Raw genomic sequence first — 14,440 nt, 5'->3', positions numbered from 1 at the left:
GCTCTTCCCACGCTTTCTCTCTCAACAGTCTAAGGGGTACCTGGAACATGGACAGGAGCCCGGCATGCTCCTGCAAAGGTGCTTTTGCATTTATTGATGGATTGTGTCAATCCAGCTGCACTGGGCGGCTCCATTCCCAGGGCTTCATCAGCTGGGCACAACATTCCAGCCACAGCATAGATGTCAGAGGAACTTCTCCAGTGGAAGCCCACGTGCCAAAGGATTTTAGGCATATCCTGGTGGGGTTGGGTGGCTCCCAAGAACTGCTGGCAAAAATCCTGCCATGGATGTTAAGGGAACATCCCAGCCCCAGTGGCTTACTTCTGAATGGAGCAAGTCGAGGAGGAGCAAATGCAGCCATACATGCCACAAGATTGCATCAAGGGGAGGAGGAAAATCTTCAAGCACCGAAGACTGAAAATATAGCTAAAAACCAACTAAAATTATATTATGGTGACAAAGCTTGAAAACATCCTACCAGGCATCACTCAGTGATTCAACAGTATTTAGAGAGGAAATACATCCTGAGCAACTTCAGAGCAAAGCTGTGAATTGGAGAGATACACACACACTAGTGAAAGCCACAGGTGGACACTGAAATAGCATCCTGGCTATTGAGGTCCATTCTGAGTTCAGCGGAAGTTAAACCAATAAGCAATTCGGTGAAACCCATGCAGAGTCAGAGGAGAATGGGTGCAAAACACAGCAGAGCTGGAGGTCCTTCCTCCAGAGGCGCAGTCCAGTCCCTGTCTGCAGTATGTACAGATGCAGCAGTTGAAGTCAGAGATCGATCAGTGTATCCATGTGATTGATAGTCTGAATTTTCTCATTGAAAGTTCCCACCTCCCTTTCTCCTGTTGGCCCAAAGAGCAGTCAGAGTTCAGCTCCGGGCAACCCGTGTCTAATCGGAGGCTTCTGAGTACAGACACGCCGAGTCTCTGCTTAGAAATGACTGCCACTTAGAAAACAATTCAATTTTAAAATTACTCAGGCAAAAGTTTCAAAACTCGGAGGAAGAGTGTTACACTAATAATTTTCTTAGCAAATTATTAACCAGGTGATGAGACAGTGCTGTAAAGTGAGCCACACAGGACGAGTGTGCTCTCAGGTGGGCGCGTTGTCCTCGCTGTCTGACAGCAGGGAACCAGTTGCAGCAAAATTGCTAAAATCACAAGTAATTAGTACACTCAGTTTCAGTGTCTCTAGGCAAAAAGCCACTATTTTGATGATCTTACCTATGTGATCACAGAGAATAAATGCAGAAATATTGCAGGTCCCTATGTGAGGTGGTCACTGAGAGAGGAGCTCCTGCTGACCGCAACGTCTGTAGGAGATTTCTGGGGTGAAAGCACCATGAGGAGGGGGCGGGTGGGGGCGGGTGTCAGGCTGCACACTAACATCATACATTCTCTGGTCGTGGCAGGTGCTGGGATTCACCCTATTTCCTGCAGCCGTCCCTACCCAACATTAGGTCCCTACACCTGCAGGTCACTGGCCCATGGTCCCTTCTGGGGGGGCAATGGCAGGAGCAAGGCTTCTCCACAGCCTTTCTGGAGCAGAGTGAAGAGCATAACATGGTGTTCCCTCTTTTAACTGGAGGGGGTTACATTTAGAGACCTGGAGGTCACCATATAAATCTCCCACAGAGCCTCCCACATTTAAAAGCGCTGGCAGAGTATGACCAGCACTGTGACATTTAGCATAATTTTAACACAGGGTGCCACGTATGCCTTGGGTGCTACCACACGCTTAGCGTTGAATGGGTCCTACAAGTGGACAAGCACCAAAGAAACCATTCTTTGTCCTGCCCTGTCAGTCCTGTGCTACCCCACTGAACCAGAACTGATGAGGACTGCAGGCAAGGTGGACAGTTCTCATTAAATATAATTTTGTACATGTGGAAGCCACATCTGTTAAACACCAGCGGTATGCTGAACACCACATAGCCCGCAGCATTTGCCCTCCTGACTGAGCAACGGTCTCCAGTGAGTCCAGAAAAGAGAGTCGGAGGAGGACCAGCCCCACAGCTCTCACTGGCTTTTATCTCCTGCACTTGTGGGTCAGACACAGGAATGATTTATGCAATGCATTCAGCTCTACAGTCTTCAGAGGCGTTGCAAGGAATGAGTTGCAGGGTTCACTTTTGGAGATTCAAGAATTTATTAGTCCAGTAAAACACCATTAATACTCCTTAGCACTTCAACTCTTCTCTGGGTGCCACAGCTTTCTCTAAAAAGCCTTCCCAGAGGAAAGAAGAGCTGTAGCTGATCGTAGAGGCAATACTGCACAGAAATCAACTGCTTCCTTCCTCTGCTGCAGCCCTCTGTAGACCACATTATCACTACCAGGACGGCTGCCGTCAGGAGCCCTTTCTCCCATTTATATCTGCACTCCAAACAGCCCAAGAGAGAGAACTCTGGTTCCAGGGGGTTGATATTGAAAGGTTTGTATACGTGAGGGTTAAATCCACAGTGCATCCATTGATTTTATTGAAAATGTCTTTATTTTACTTGACTAAATTTTATCAATAATTCTCCCAAATCCAAAAGCACGTAACACCCTGCAAATCTACATAATGCTATAACAATGAATAATTCCTTAGTGCGGTTTTTTTCCCAAAGCATAAGTAAACCTTTCTTCTTGCAGTTAATCTGTCATGATTAAATTAATTAAAGCTGGACATGCCCCCTAATTCCTCTTGCTGATCTGATCTATCTTCCTAAAAAGAGCTTTTTATAACGGCTATTACACTATAATTGGTATTTTGTGTGTTCTTAGACTTTTTTTTTGCTGTATTTATTTTATTTTATTTGGACTCCGTGAGTTTTGCCATTTTGGCCTTGGTGCGCTCACTGCTGTGACTCACGTATTCCACAGCTACTGCCAGATCTCTGGGGCCGACGTTGTAATTATCGCATTAGGATCTGTCATTGTAGCCCTAACTTAATAAATAACCAAAGCAGTGATTAGAATCGCTGATTGATTCGTTCCACGGTTTTGGACACTCACATCCGATATGAACAGAGGGATTGTGGATATTAATGGTTTGAAATGTCAGCATTCCAGACTAAATTAGTATTAATTAGTCATTCCAGGTACACTAGCTGTTATATATAGTAAGCATTTCTGCATTTGATAATCTGGTGACGATCAGCTAAAACTGTGACTCATGGTCTCATAAGCTGCAGAAGAAAGCCCTGGCCCTTCCTCTATGCCCACAACACGCTGAACCCATGCAGATCACGGCAGATGACCAGGGTCACTTCCAGGTGAAGCTCAAGGTGCCCTTCAGGAGTGCAACTCAGGCATTGCAGTCCCAGGTGGGCATTTGGTCCATGGGACCAGGCTAGACCTGGTCCAAAGCAAGAAAAGTCCTGAAACACGCAGAGTGTGGATCCTCAGCACCAGCTTTGTCACTCCACATCCAGAGGTCGGACATCCTGACAGTGTCTGAGAAAACTGAAGCAACAACTCCATGGAGGAGATGCTGTCGCTGGTGGTTCTTCACACCACAGCTTCCTCCATGCTCTCCCTGAAAACTCAGGGCAAACCAGGAGCCTGCAGGGTAGACCAAGAGGGCCAGCGGGAGGTTGACTGGGATGGTGGAGGTAGCTCTTTAAATTGTTTTGGTCCAACAGCAGTGCTGTGCTATTCAGAGGGACTAGCCACAGCCCCAGAGGACAGACTTGCAGTGATGTCTGCTCCCCGTGGCCACGGGAAAAACGCGGTGATAGGGCATGCTGTGCATGACCACCGCACGGCTCTTTGTGGCTCTCGGGAATGGGCCTACCACATTGGATTTTTCTTTTAAAAATCATATGTTATAGAAGGAAATTTTGTTATCCTGGGAAGGAGTGGAAGGAGATGTGTGAGGGCATGAAAACTTACTAGGCAACCCCAAATTTTTACAATACCGTATATGCATCCAGTGATGTTGTGAACATGAATGGTTTTTACCCCTAAAGGCTATGTGATCAACATGGACATTCTGTATTTCTTTAAAAGCTGCTTGGTTTAGATTTGTTGAGTCCATAGCTTGACAGATATAGAACAGACTAAGGAAATGTGCTGGTTGCGTTCAGCTATACTTTCAGTTCTTAAAAATAATCTTAAAAAATTGTTTCATTTGTGTGATTTTGTTTCCATTCTTGACTGGGGAAAAGGTTCTGAGAGTTTAAAAGTTCTGAAAACTGGTATCAGAGTGAATATCATTCTCTAGACTGCTCTGGGTCAGCCTTCAGTTGCATGCTGACAACTCAAAAGCATTTATTCAAAATCCAGCGACAGGGATCTTGTCTGTGCTCTATTCAAAATGTTGTTTTCTGTTCTTGCCAATAGTTTATTCTACATCAGGAATTCCCTTCCAGGGAGATCTGGATACTGCATAAGTGCGGAGTCATCCTGCAACGTGATATTTTACCCCTAGAGAACTGCTAAAAGTCATCCCCTCAGAAGAGGCAATTTTGGGCAAACACTCAGCAAGCTCATTCCTTTCCAGGGCGTTTGGCACATGAAAGCTGCCCAGCCCAAGATGGGGAACCCAATTCTCACCTTATTAGTGTCGCATTTTGATGCCTTCATCATCAAGGAAGATGAGCTGCCAGGCTGGAAATTTGGCTTTTCTGAGCCATCTGTGGGCAAAATGTAATGACTGTACCTCTACCTTGAACCCTGCAGCGTGCCCACAAAAACCAACGTAGTCAGGAGGAAAATAACACAATTATGCCCAATGGTAATTCAGGATTAGGGCACACCATGCCAGCTGCCTGCTTTCTGTTCCTGAATGTAGCATTTCACATCTTTTCATCTCCAAAACTGGGGTAACGGCACTCATCTACATTTCTACAGTGTTTTCAGGCTTAGGTCCAAATACCTTTTTTAAGAATGATTTATTTTTATCTCTGTCACCACAACCACATTTTCACGAGGGATACCGTGCTCTCATAGCTTTGGAGCTGTGGGTAATTCTTGCTTTGTGATCCCAGGTTGCTAAGTAGCCTGTGTCCAGAGATGTAAGGAATCCTTGCTGTAGTTATCATGTAGCAATCTTGTCCAGCATTCAAAATATTTTTTCAACTTGAAAAAATTCTTAGGGATTTCCCACTGAAGCTCAAAGGCAGTCATATATTTTATTTATTTTATTACAAGGCATGTAAGTAAAAACTTGCATATCTGAAAAAAGATATTAGATAGAAAAGTAATAAAATTAACATTATTCTTTTAAGAAACTTGGTAATAAATACATTTCCCCTCAACATTAAAATGCTTGTTATTTTGCACAACAATAAATACAGCATAGCTCCTGCATAGAGAAATACCAAGGCTGGATACAAGAAGTCCATGTGGTTTCTTAAAAAAGCTCAGGTGATTTATAAAGGTTTGGCATCCTGCACTTGATGCACTTTGATACAACTTGCACTTTATTTTAATTTTACTATGATTTTTAAACAGTCCCGTAATATGAAAATGAGAGGAAAATTTGTTTGATTATAGGATTTTTCCTTTAAATATTTTCAAAGTAAGAGATGTGTAAACTCATTAAAACCAATCCTTGAAATAAAAAAAAAAAAAAGTGTCTTGGTGGCTATTCTACAAAAATGCAGATTTTTCAGCTGTGGGTGCTCAAGCCTGACCAGCCAACTGGCAAAAGACCAATCCCCAGTCAGTTCATCAATTCTTTACACAGTTTTAAAAAAGAAATAATAATAACAAGGAGAAAGAGTAAAGATTGTAGTATTCACTTCCCCAGTCATGACGGTTCAAGGTTCTTACACTATTATCCGAAGGTGAGAAGAGAAACAACAGGTATATTCCAGAACACTTCCCAGCATAACTTTGGGTCATTCTGGTCTATACTTCTCTTTTAAAACTACCAACAAAAAAAGAAAGAGGGATATTTCCATGCACTGTGCTGTTCTTATGCCAGCACGAATCATCACAATCACAACTGTGAACCTAAGTCACTTTGATAGCCCAATCTAATATAGATTGATTGATTGTCCCATGACATAGTTAGATAATGTCCGCAAAATGCCACAACCTCTGGCAGAGTCCAGCGTTCTTAAAGTACCGATAGGTCATGGCAAGACTTGGATTTGAGTTTGAAGGCCATGTTCTTGTTGTTCTTGGCGACTATTTTGCCCCAAAACCGCCTGGCTTTCTTGGGGATGCTCTCTCTCCGTTTCTGGTACGCCAGCCGCTTCTCATTCTTTTCCTTGCTGTCCCTGCGGAGCCGGACTTGCCGCACGATGCCTTCAAACAGCTCTTTCACGTTGTGCTGCACGGCTGCCGAGGTCTCGATGAACTTGCAGTCAAACACGACAGCGCAGGCTCGTCCCTCTGCAAAATTGCAAGGCAGGATATATCACGACTCGTCACGAGCAGGGGGGAGGCAAAGTGGCCGCAGACTGCCACGTGCGGGGAGCCAGCGCCACCGGGGGAATTCCTCAAGCCTAATATAGGCACAGATAAGTCTTTAATCACTTGATGCTGCCTGCTAGCCCATGATTCATCTGCTCTGTGTCACACTCCCTGCCCAGCAAGGGGGGGTGAATCCCCTCCTGGAAAAGGCCAGTCCCCGCCATCGGCTGTGAAGGGACCTGGGGCTGAACGACTCGTGCCAAGACACCGAGGGCTGAGAGGTCAGCCATGACTCAAAACCACCCGGTCATCTTACGTGCAGACTCCCTCAAGTCGCATTAAAGGGCGATGACAGCACCCTCCATGCACACAGCACAGCTCTTGTCCCCACAGGAGGCAGAGCCCAGCCTCCTCCATGGGCCCTGGGTGTAAACCAGGGCCTTGGAACAGTAGCAGCTTTGGTGTGAACAGACACATTTACAAAACCCTTAAATAAAGGCCGAACTATGCCTATGGCTTTCGAGGTACATCTGAAATCATAGTTCTTATCCTTAATTACGTGAACCTAAGCTAAACTTGACAGCTGTCTTTCACACGCAAGCCAATTTATTCTGTCTTCTGGCTTGCCATGAACTCATCACCAGGATGACTAAAATGATGTGAATACACCTGCTATCTTTCAAAATATTTTTCAAGTGAGGCAGAGAGGAATGAGAAGGCAAATAGGCATCCCTGGGCTCCTGAGGTACTCCTCAGTTCAAACTCTTCACTCGGGGCAACTGTGACAGGGGCCAGAGGAACTGTGCACATCCCCAGTGGAAAAAAAAAGTCTAGATCAATTGGGAGGTAGAAGAGTGGAACAGCTGCAGAGAGAAGAAAATGCCAAGCAGAGGAACCCGTGTTTCTGCTGGGCCAAGATGAGATCACCCAATGCATTGCTGTGCGTTATGTTGTGTCACCTAAGCCTCTCTCCCTAAGAAGAGATTTTACTGACTGCAGACCTTGAGAGCCGGCAGCAGCTTTCCCAGCAGTCTCTCTATTCCTGTTTATGGGCTTAGGGCTCTCCCCGGGCTTTGGAGAGTGGTACAGGTTGGTTACTCTTTTGTATGCAGCAGCAGGAGGGCTGGTTTAGCATCCCAAAGCAAGGCAGCAAGGAGACCTCTCCTGGAAGGCTGCACAGTCCTTGCCCAGACTAGCAAAACAAAGGGTGAGAGGGAATTTTAATTCATTGGGGAACTGGTTAAATGAAGAGATAATATTTGGCAACAGATTAAAGGGGGCTAAACTCGTTATGCACAAACATGTATTGGAAATCCAAAGGGTTTCCAGCTATCAGAGAAATCACATGCTGCAGTGGTCTTACACTAGGAGCTGGAAGGGAAGAAATTCAAGCTGCTTTTATGATGGTACTTAATAAATTTATGAAAGGGATTATCTGACATGTTACAGCATTATCAAGGGAGGCTTAAGGACCTGGCAGACCCCTCCCAGTCCTCTGCCCTCTGTTCCAGTCCCCTGCTGTTTTATTGCTCTTTTATTGCCCAGTCCTGATCATAGCGTACTCCCTCAGCTAGAGCTCTCCTTTTCGTTCAAAAGCTACTAGATGACTCTTAACATCTATGTCATTTTTATCCTCATCATTTTCCTTACCTGCCACTGAAACTTCACGGCACCTGACAAGGTCACTTTTGTTGCCAACCAAAATAATGGGGATGTCTTCTTTCTGGCGTGCCCTGCGGAGCTGTATTCTGAGTTCAGAGGCCTTCTCAAAGCTCGCCCGGTCCGTGATGGAGTAGACAATCAAGTACGCATCTCCCACTTGCATGCAGTGGTCTCGAATCCATTCTCCCTCGCGCTGTTCAAATGAAACAGTTAGACATCATTACGGCCAGAACAGATTTTACTTAGAAAGTATAGCATTAGAGAATCCAAATACATTCCTGCTGTAACTGTAATGGGTACGGTTTGAATCACAGTTATACTAAAAGTAATTCCAATGCGGTGATGGTATGAATACTTCACCACAAAGGAGGGCAAAACTTGCCCCAAATAATTGATTGTGCTGGCTTTGGACTGGAATGAACACGGTCTGGAAAATGGCTTGAATGTTTTGTTTTATCATTAAAAAAATACAGAAGGCTTGCACTTCTCAGCGTCACACTGCAGAGCCGTTAAGCATGCTTGGCTTGGTGCGGGGGTGGGGTTAATCCTATATTTTCCCTGATGCTGAAGTATGGAAAACACCTACCTTCTTTCCCAAAAGATACCTACTTTTTATATCAGCACTCACTCATACACACTTTTCTTTTGGCATTTGACTAGAACAAATAGAAGTACCTTATTATCCCACATGTCGAGCAGTATAATGGTTGCACTTTCCCCATCCACCATCAGGGTTCTTTCATACGTGTCTTCTGGAAAGAAAAGCAGAAATGTTGGGAATATATTATTTTGTGACATCATGTACATTACAAAAAAACCCAAGTAGTTAAATACGTATAATTTGTTCACAGTTCAAGTTATTGAGCCAAATTTTATGCTGGCTCACATTCAGTTCTTTCCTCATTTCCATCAGCACTGAACCTGCCCTCTGTTCATTACTGGTTGTCTTACTTTCCATGATATATGAAGGAGCCTGAAAGATCAGGAAACGAAATGTTCATTATTTTGGCTGATATTCTCTTTATCTTATGTGGGAGAGAGAAAATAGAACCAGTGGAAGAAATAACCAAAGGCTGAACATTTGCCCCATGGGAGCAGCAGAGTCCAGCAAGGCTGAGTAATGGAAAATATTTGCTTTCGCTTTAGCAGGGACAGTTTACGGGTGAACAGTTACTGCTGCTGAGAGCAATACAGCTAACAGCCTACCAAGCAATGAGGTCAGGGTTTTGTGAGACAAGAGCTATTGAGTTTTAGAGAGGCTGAGACTTCTGCTGCGTCCTGGTTCTCTCCCATTTCACCGTTTCCCACATTACCTTTGATGTCAAAAAGCAAAGGAATCAACAAACCACAGAAGTTCAGTTATTTTGTACTGAGGCCACAAAAATTCATACCTAGATTATAAACGCCATGTGACAAAGTTCTGCTTAGATCTGGGGGGGCCCAGATCTTCTCACGCATATTTTAGATCAACCCTTGCTGTGGAATCTCTGTCTAGCTTCTGCTTCAAATACTAATCTTCCTTCTTTTCCCCAAACCTGGAGACATTTGGATGAGCAATATGGGGTTTGGACCCATCTCTAGTCTTGCATTGCTGGTCAGTGAAAAATGCCAGGCTTTGGGCTTCTGAGCAAGCCACCCTTCTCCCTGCAGTGTTTAAAGGGCCTGTCCCAACCACGCTTGTAGACACGACTGTGTCTTAACCCTTGCCTCATAAAACTTCTGCTGGGCATTAATGGAGTGAGCCTTCCCCTAAATTGTAATCAGAGCCTTTCCCTGAAGCCAGGAATCTTTATCCATGCAAAAGAATGAGCCAGAAATATTACACATTTTAAATAAAATAAAAAAGAGCCCAAGCTTAACACAGCTGGAAATGGAGAGGTTAAAAACACAAAGCTAATCAAGAGGAGCAGTTTCCCTTGCAGGCCCAGTAGCATGATACTTGTGGTCACGAGTTAGACTGATCTCACAGTCAGTTGCAACACCAGTCCGTAAAAGCAGCTGTATTCCCTCTGTGATTTGACTACCCTGAAACCATCCCCTCTTGTAATAATATTTCCAGTTTGCAAGCTAAAGCTTGGAGAATAGTTTCTTCAACTGATTGAGCACCTGTATGGGAACGAGCTCCATATACACCAGAGGACAACATCCAGAGGACTCCTTCTCCACTCTGTTACACATGGAGAGACTACAAATACGTAATCACACTCCTTGAAAATATTATGCCCAAATGGTCATATTCAGCACTGATTTGCACCTTGGTCAATCCTAAGGGACTTGCGTAGGATATAAAAGACACCGGAAGTGAGCAATTAGTTCATCTCCACTTATTTCGAAGCTGACACTAAAAAAGGAGAGAAATATAACAATAGAAAGTTTTCTGATACCTCAGAAGAGCTGGCCTTGGCTACACTCCAAGCAATATTGCTGGGAGTGCAAAGGAAAGAGGAAACCATAGAGCTTCGCATGGAGGAGAAGGAAACCGTCTGGCAAGGGTGTGCGAAGCAGATCAGCTGCCTTTTCTGACTGCTTGCCCAAGGGTCCTACTCTAGTTCGCTGGTGTAGCACTAGGAAACCTTTTATCAGAGATACTCCAGGCTGAGGAGCTGGTGGGATTACGGGAAAAGTCAGTGGTAGAAGCTGAAGGCAAAGCACACCTGAATAACTGATTCAGAGCGACTGCACCGTGGGGAACTTCAGATCCCCAAAGGCACAAAGATCTGTGCCCCCAGTCTCTGAGAGCAAGCAAGGAAAATGTGGGTCCAACCTTCCTGAAGCTGGGCTGTATTAAATCGTAGGTAAAACCTCTCCTAACTGGAGAGGTGAAGACACAAAAAGCTGTCCTGCCTGTGCTTCGCTGAGGACTGGAAGAGAAGCCCAGAAACTCCCTGTGCTAGCGCTGGCACTGTCACTCCCAGGGAGTACAGGCAGGAGAGGGAAGGGATACGGGAGAGACGAGGAGAGTCCTACATACTGATGAGCCAAACCAGCCAGCAACCTGCATGTCCTCCAAAGGTGACAGCGTCTGCCTCCTTAGAGCCACAGCAGATTTCTGTTGCAGCACAACCCTTCCACATCAACATCTCACACACAATATAGCTCAGGGCTCAGTGCCACAGCTTCACCTTCTGCACGATCTGATCTTTCGGATGAAAGAACATTTCACAACACTCAAGCAGGGGACAGTAGCGAGGGGGAAGCATCAAAGAAAGCCCTACAGCTTGTGCCTTTTCCCCCCATTTGGGCAATGGGAATTTTCCTACACTGATGAAGGACCTTCTTCTGTTTTTCCCCTGGGGGAACCCACACTGGGCAAGTAACATGAAATGAGGAGGAGATGTATTTTACTCAAACTCCATACAGCTATGCTGAGCCTATGCTGTATTTTACTCAAACTCCATAATCTATGCAGAAAGGCTGAGATTAATTCTAATGGCAAATAATTTGGAGGTGATTGAAGGACTCAGCTTATTATTTCTAAGCATTTCATTCTTGTAGACCATGAGGACCTTCAGTTGTTTTCTCTCCCCCATAGAAAGCTGGAGTCAGCCCCATGGAGCCAGTGGTGACACAAATGTTGGACCAGCATGAAAGCTGAATCAGCCTCCTGTGTAGCATCATCACAGGCAGGAATGAGGCAGCTTCCAACAGGTATTTTGAAATGAAATAGCATGAGAATCTGAATTGTTCTCTTTTAGAGGCTTTTGATCATTGTTAGTAAGTATCTTACTCATCTTATTTTGCTTTCTTGTTTTCTTAAGGTATGTGTTGAATCAGTTTTCGTGATCAGATCCAAATGTTTGTTACCTCAATTTTCAATTAAATGGCCTCTCTAATTTTCTGTGCCAATTGCTACTGCCAAGGCTGATTGCAAGCAAACACGAACACCCCAGGGTATAACAACCTACCTCCCAGCACCTCACAGTCGCTGTCGATGCTGTCATGCACCCCTGCAAAGATGTTGGCTAGCGAGGACTTGCCTACGCTGTGCTCCCCGATCAGCACCACCCGGTAGCAATTGCTGCCGGACTCAGAGGAGATGACGGAGTCAGACGACTCCGAGGACCAGCTCCTTCTGTAGTATTCATCAGGACTGATGGTGTATCGCTTCTGCGGGTTGTACTCGTTGGAGTCTTTCTGGACAAGCAGGTTCTTGCCATCAGCAGGGATGCTCCATCGCTGCTGCTGCTGCTGCAGGCTGCTATTGTGGGTGCGACGCATGGTAACGTTGTTGAGGGTCATTTTTTACCCCTAGCGAGAAATAGGGAAATCACAAGCGTTACCCACAAAACATTTAGAAACACATTAATGTCTCTTATTAACTTTCAGGGTAGCATGTCCTGCTCTTCTATAGGGATCTAGTATACAACAAAAGAAAAAAGAGACTTTCTGCACTCTTTCGTAGTTGCTGGTACACAAAAAAATATGTCTAGTTGGTGAGTCAGAGGCTTTTTCCTGGGGATGATACCACCCTCACATGCAAAATCCTATTTTTGTTCAGCCTTTACAAGCTCACAGCTGCGCGAGGTGCAGCCCAGCCCTGGAGAGCGTGAGGCACTGCAGTGTCCCAGGAGGAGAAGGAAGGGGCAGCGTTCACCAGAGCTGCCCTACATGGGAGCTGCATCCCTGCTGAGGGGCAGCCTACGGTACAGGCAGCACTTACAGGTACTGCTGCCCATCCTTTATGCTTAAATGGGGGCAAACAGAGGCACCGGTCCCAGTTGCCTCCAACTCCCAGTGCAGCTGGGTGTACAGCATCTTTCACATTGTCTCAGTTAAGAGCTGAAACTTCTGGGAAAGCAATAAGGCATCGCTTGCTGCACCCTTAGACAATCCTGATACGAGAAAAGAGCCGTGCAAGCAAGTCTTGCTATGGTGGGGTGGATTTGGGTCTCGTCTACGGCCAGGTAAACAGAGGATGACTCTGCCTCAGACAGTGGCTTTTTGGCTGCTAAAAGGGAGGACACAGTCAAGTCCAACAGCTTTTCTGAGGAAACAGCTACAGGAGGTAGCGCTGGGAGAAAAAGCTCATAAATTTACAGATACTAAATCAACAACTTAATTTACTGCACAATCAGCTAAATGGGTTAGCTCTTCTTATCGAAGCATGGCTCTTAATCACATTTTACTCAGCAAACTCTGTTTTGCCTTGCTTGGAGGCAGAGGACAGTGATGTCATTCTCACAGGCCAACAGCTACCATTTTTAGGAAAGTTACTTTGATGCATTCCAGTTCCCAAAGTGACAGTTATTTAGACATTTTGCTTTTTGCCGTATATCTGATGTTTCTCGGCCCTGTTCTCCATATTAATAAATAGGGTAACTGTCCGTAAAATGCACCCAACCACTTTCAAAACTGAATAATAGATGGTGAACAAAAAAAGTACAAAACCACATCAAAACAACACATACAAATTGCTATTCCTCTTCACACAAAACTGCCTGAAAACTTCTTAGAATAAATGCACAGCAGGACATAGAACAGATATACAGAAGAAGCACGCTCTATCTGAACTTACTACTGCACACGCAATATTTTCTCTGCGATGCGCAATACTTAGTGGCAAAATGGGATCGTTTGCCTGGTCCTAGTCACAGTAACTTTGTCAGCAAGAAATACATCTAACCAGAAATCACGCACCAAGAAAAGACTGCTTTACAAACAAAATGAAATATTTACTGCAGATTAATTTCAAAATGCATTTTTTTCTTGCTAGAAAAGACCAGATGAGAAAAGCCTGCTCCGATTCAGTCAAACAACAGAGCCTAACTCACAACTTGCAATAAACCGTCACACACTAAACAGTCGCAAACATGAATGTTTTACGATTTCGCCCCTAACAAATCATCATCCTTCATTAAACAAAGCCAAATGAGTCCCTATCGCACAACGCGTCCCAAGCTCAAACTGGTTTTGATCCCCCACACTGCATTTAGCTGTCTGGGTCTCTAGCATCGACAGTAAAAGACTACTGCGCCCGAACCAGTGCTGCCTTACTTCTCCCAGGGCCCCCCAGGCAGCCGGGTCCTTTGCTCGCGCTGCCCTTCTCTCCCGGTCGGCTGCGGTACGCTGAGCTGCTCGGCCGAAGTAAATCCTCTCCTGCTTTGGGGCTGCCTCTTTAATTCTTTCTCAGCAAACCTGGTTTATATTAAGCCCATCTGATCAGAGACAGGGCTTTTCCGTGACGTGGTTGGCCTTTCCATACAACAGCCAGCCCCCAGCTGGGAGGAAGCAGACATGCAGAAGAGCAAAAACTTGCAGTCTCAAAAGACTTACTCAAAATCATATGATTGTCTTAATATTGCCAGTAAAATAAACACATTTGGTTCTTGCATGATGAAAACAAGAAAGTGGAAAAAACCAAAATAATACATGCCGTTTCGCCTCACTCGGTTTTTCATTCAAACGTTCTCAAAATTAA

General features: G+C 45.0%; 1 protein-coding gene across 1 annotated transcript; it reads right to left on the bottom strand.

Moving 5' to 3' along the window:
• Positions 1–5,104: 5,104 nt before the first annotated feature.
• GEM (GTP binding protein overexpressed in skeletal muscle) lies at positions 5,105–14,114 on the bottom strand. The gene is made up of 5 exons (XM_075141483.1): positions 14,017–14,114; positions 11,928–12,270; positions 8,698–8,774; positions 8,011–8,215; positions 5,105–6,339 (listed from the first exon to the last, which is right to left on the bottom strand). Exons 2-5 carry the CDS (start codon positions 12,259–12,261, stop codon positions 6,062–6,064), a joined length of 894 nt encoding a protein of 297 aa, XP_074997584.1. The 5' UTR covers positions 12,262–12,270; positions 14,017–14,114; the 3' UTR covers positions 5,105–6,061.
• Positions 14,115–14,440: the final 326 nt, after the last annotated feature.

This window comes from Calonectris borealis, chromosome 2 (genome assembly GCF_964195595.1).
Source record: "Calonectris borealis chromosome 2, bCalBor7.hap1.2, whole genome shotgun sequence".
NCBI lineage: Eukaryota > Metazoa > Chordata > Aves > Procellariiformes > Procellariidae > Calonectris > Calonectris borealis.
This window is presented reverse-complemented; position numbering and strand designations above follow the sequence as displayed.

Coding starts and splice junctions, on each gene's coding strand:
- GEM (XM_075141483.1), bottom strand. CDS start 12,261: ATGACCCTCAACAACGTTACCATGCGTCGCACCCACAATAGCAGCCTG. Junction 8,216..8,697: donor TCGACATGTGGGATAATAAG/GTACTTCTATTT, acceptor TCATTTGAACAG/CGCGAGGGAGAATGGATTCG. Junction 6,340..8,010: donor CCGTGAAGTTTCAGTGGCAG/GTAAGGAAAATG, acceptor GCAATTTTGCAG/AGGGACGAGCCTGCGCTGTC.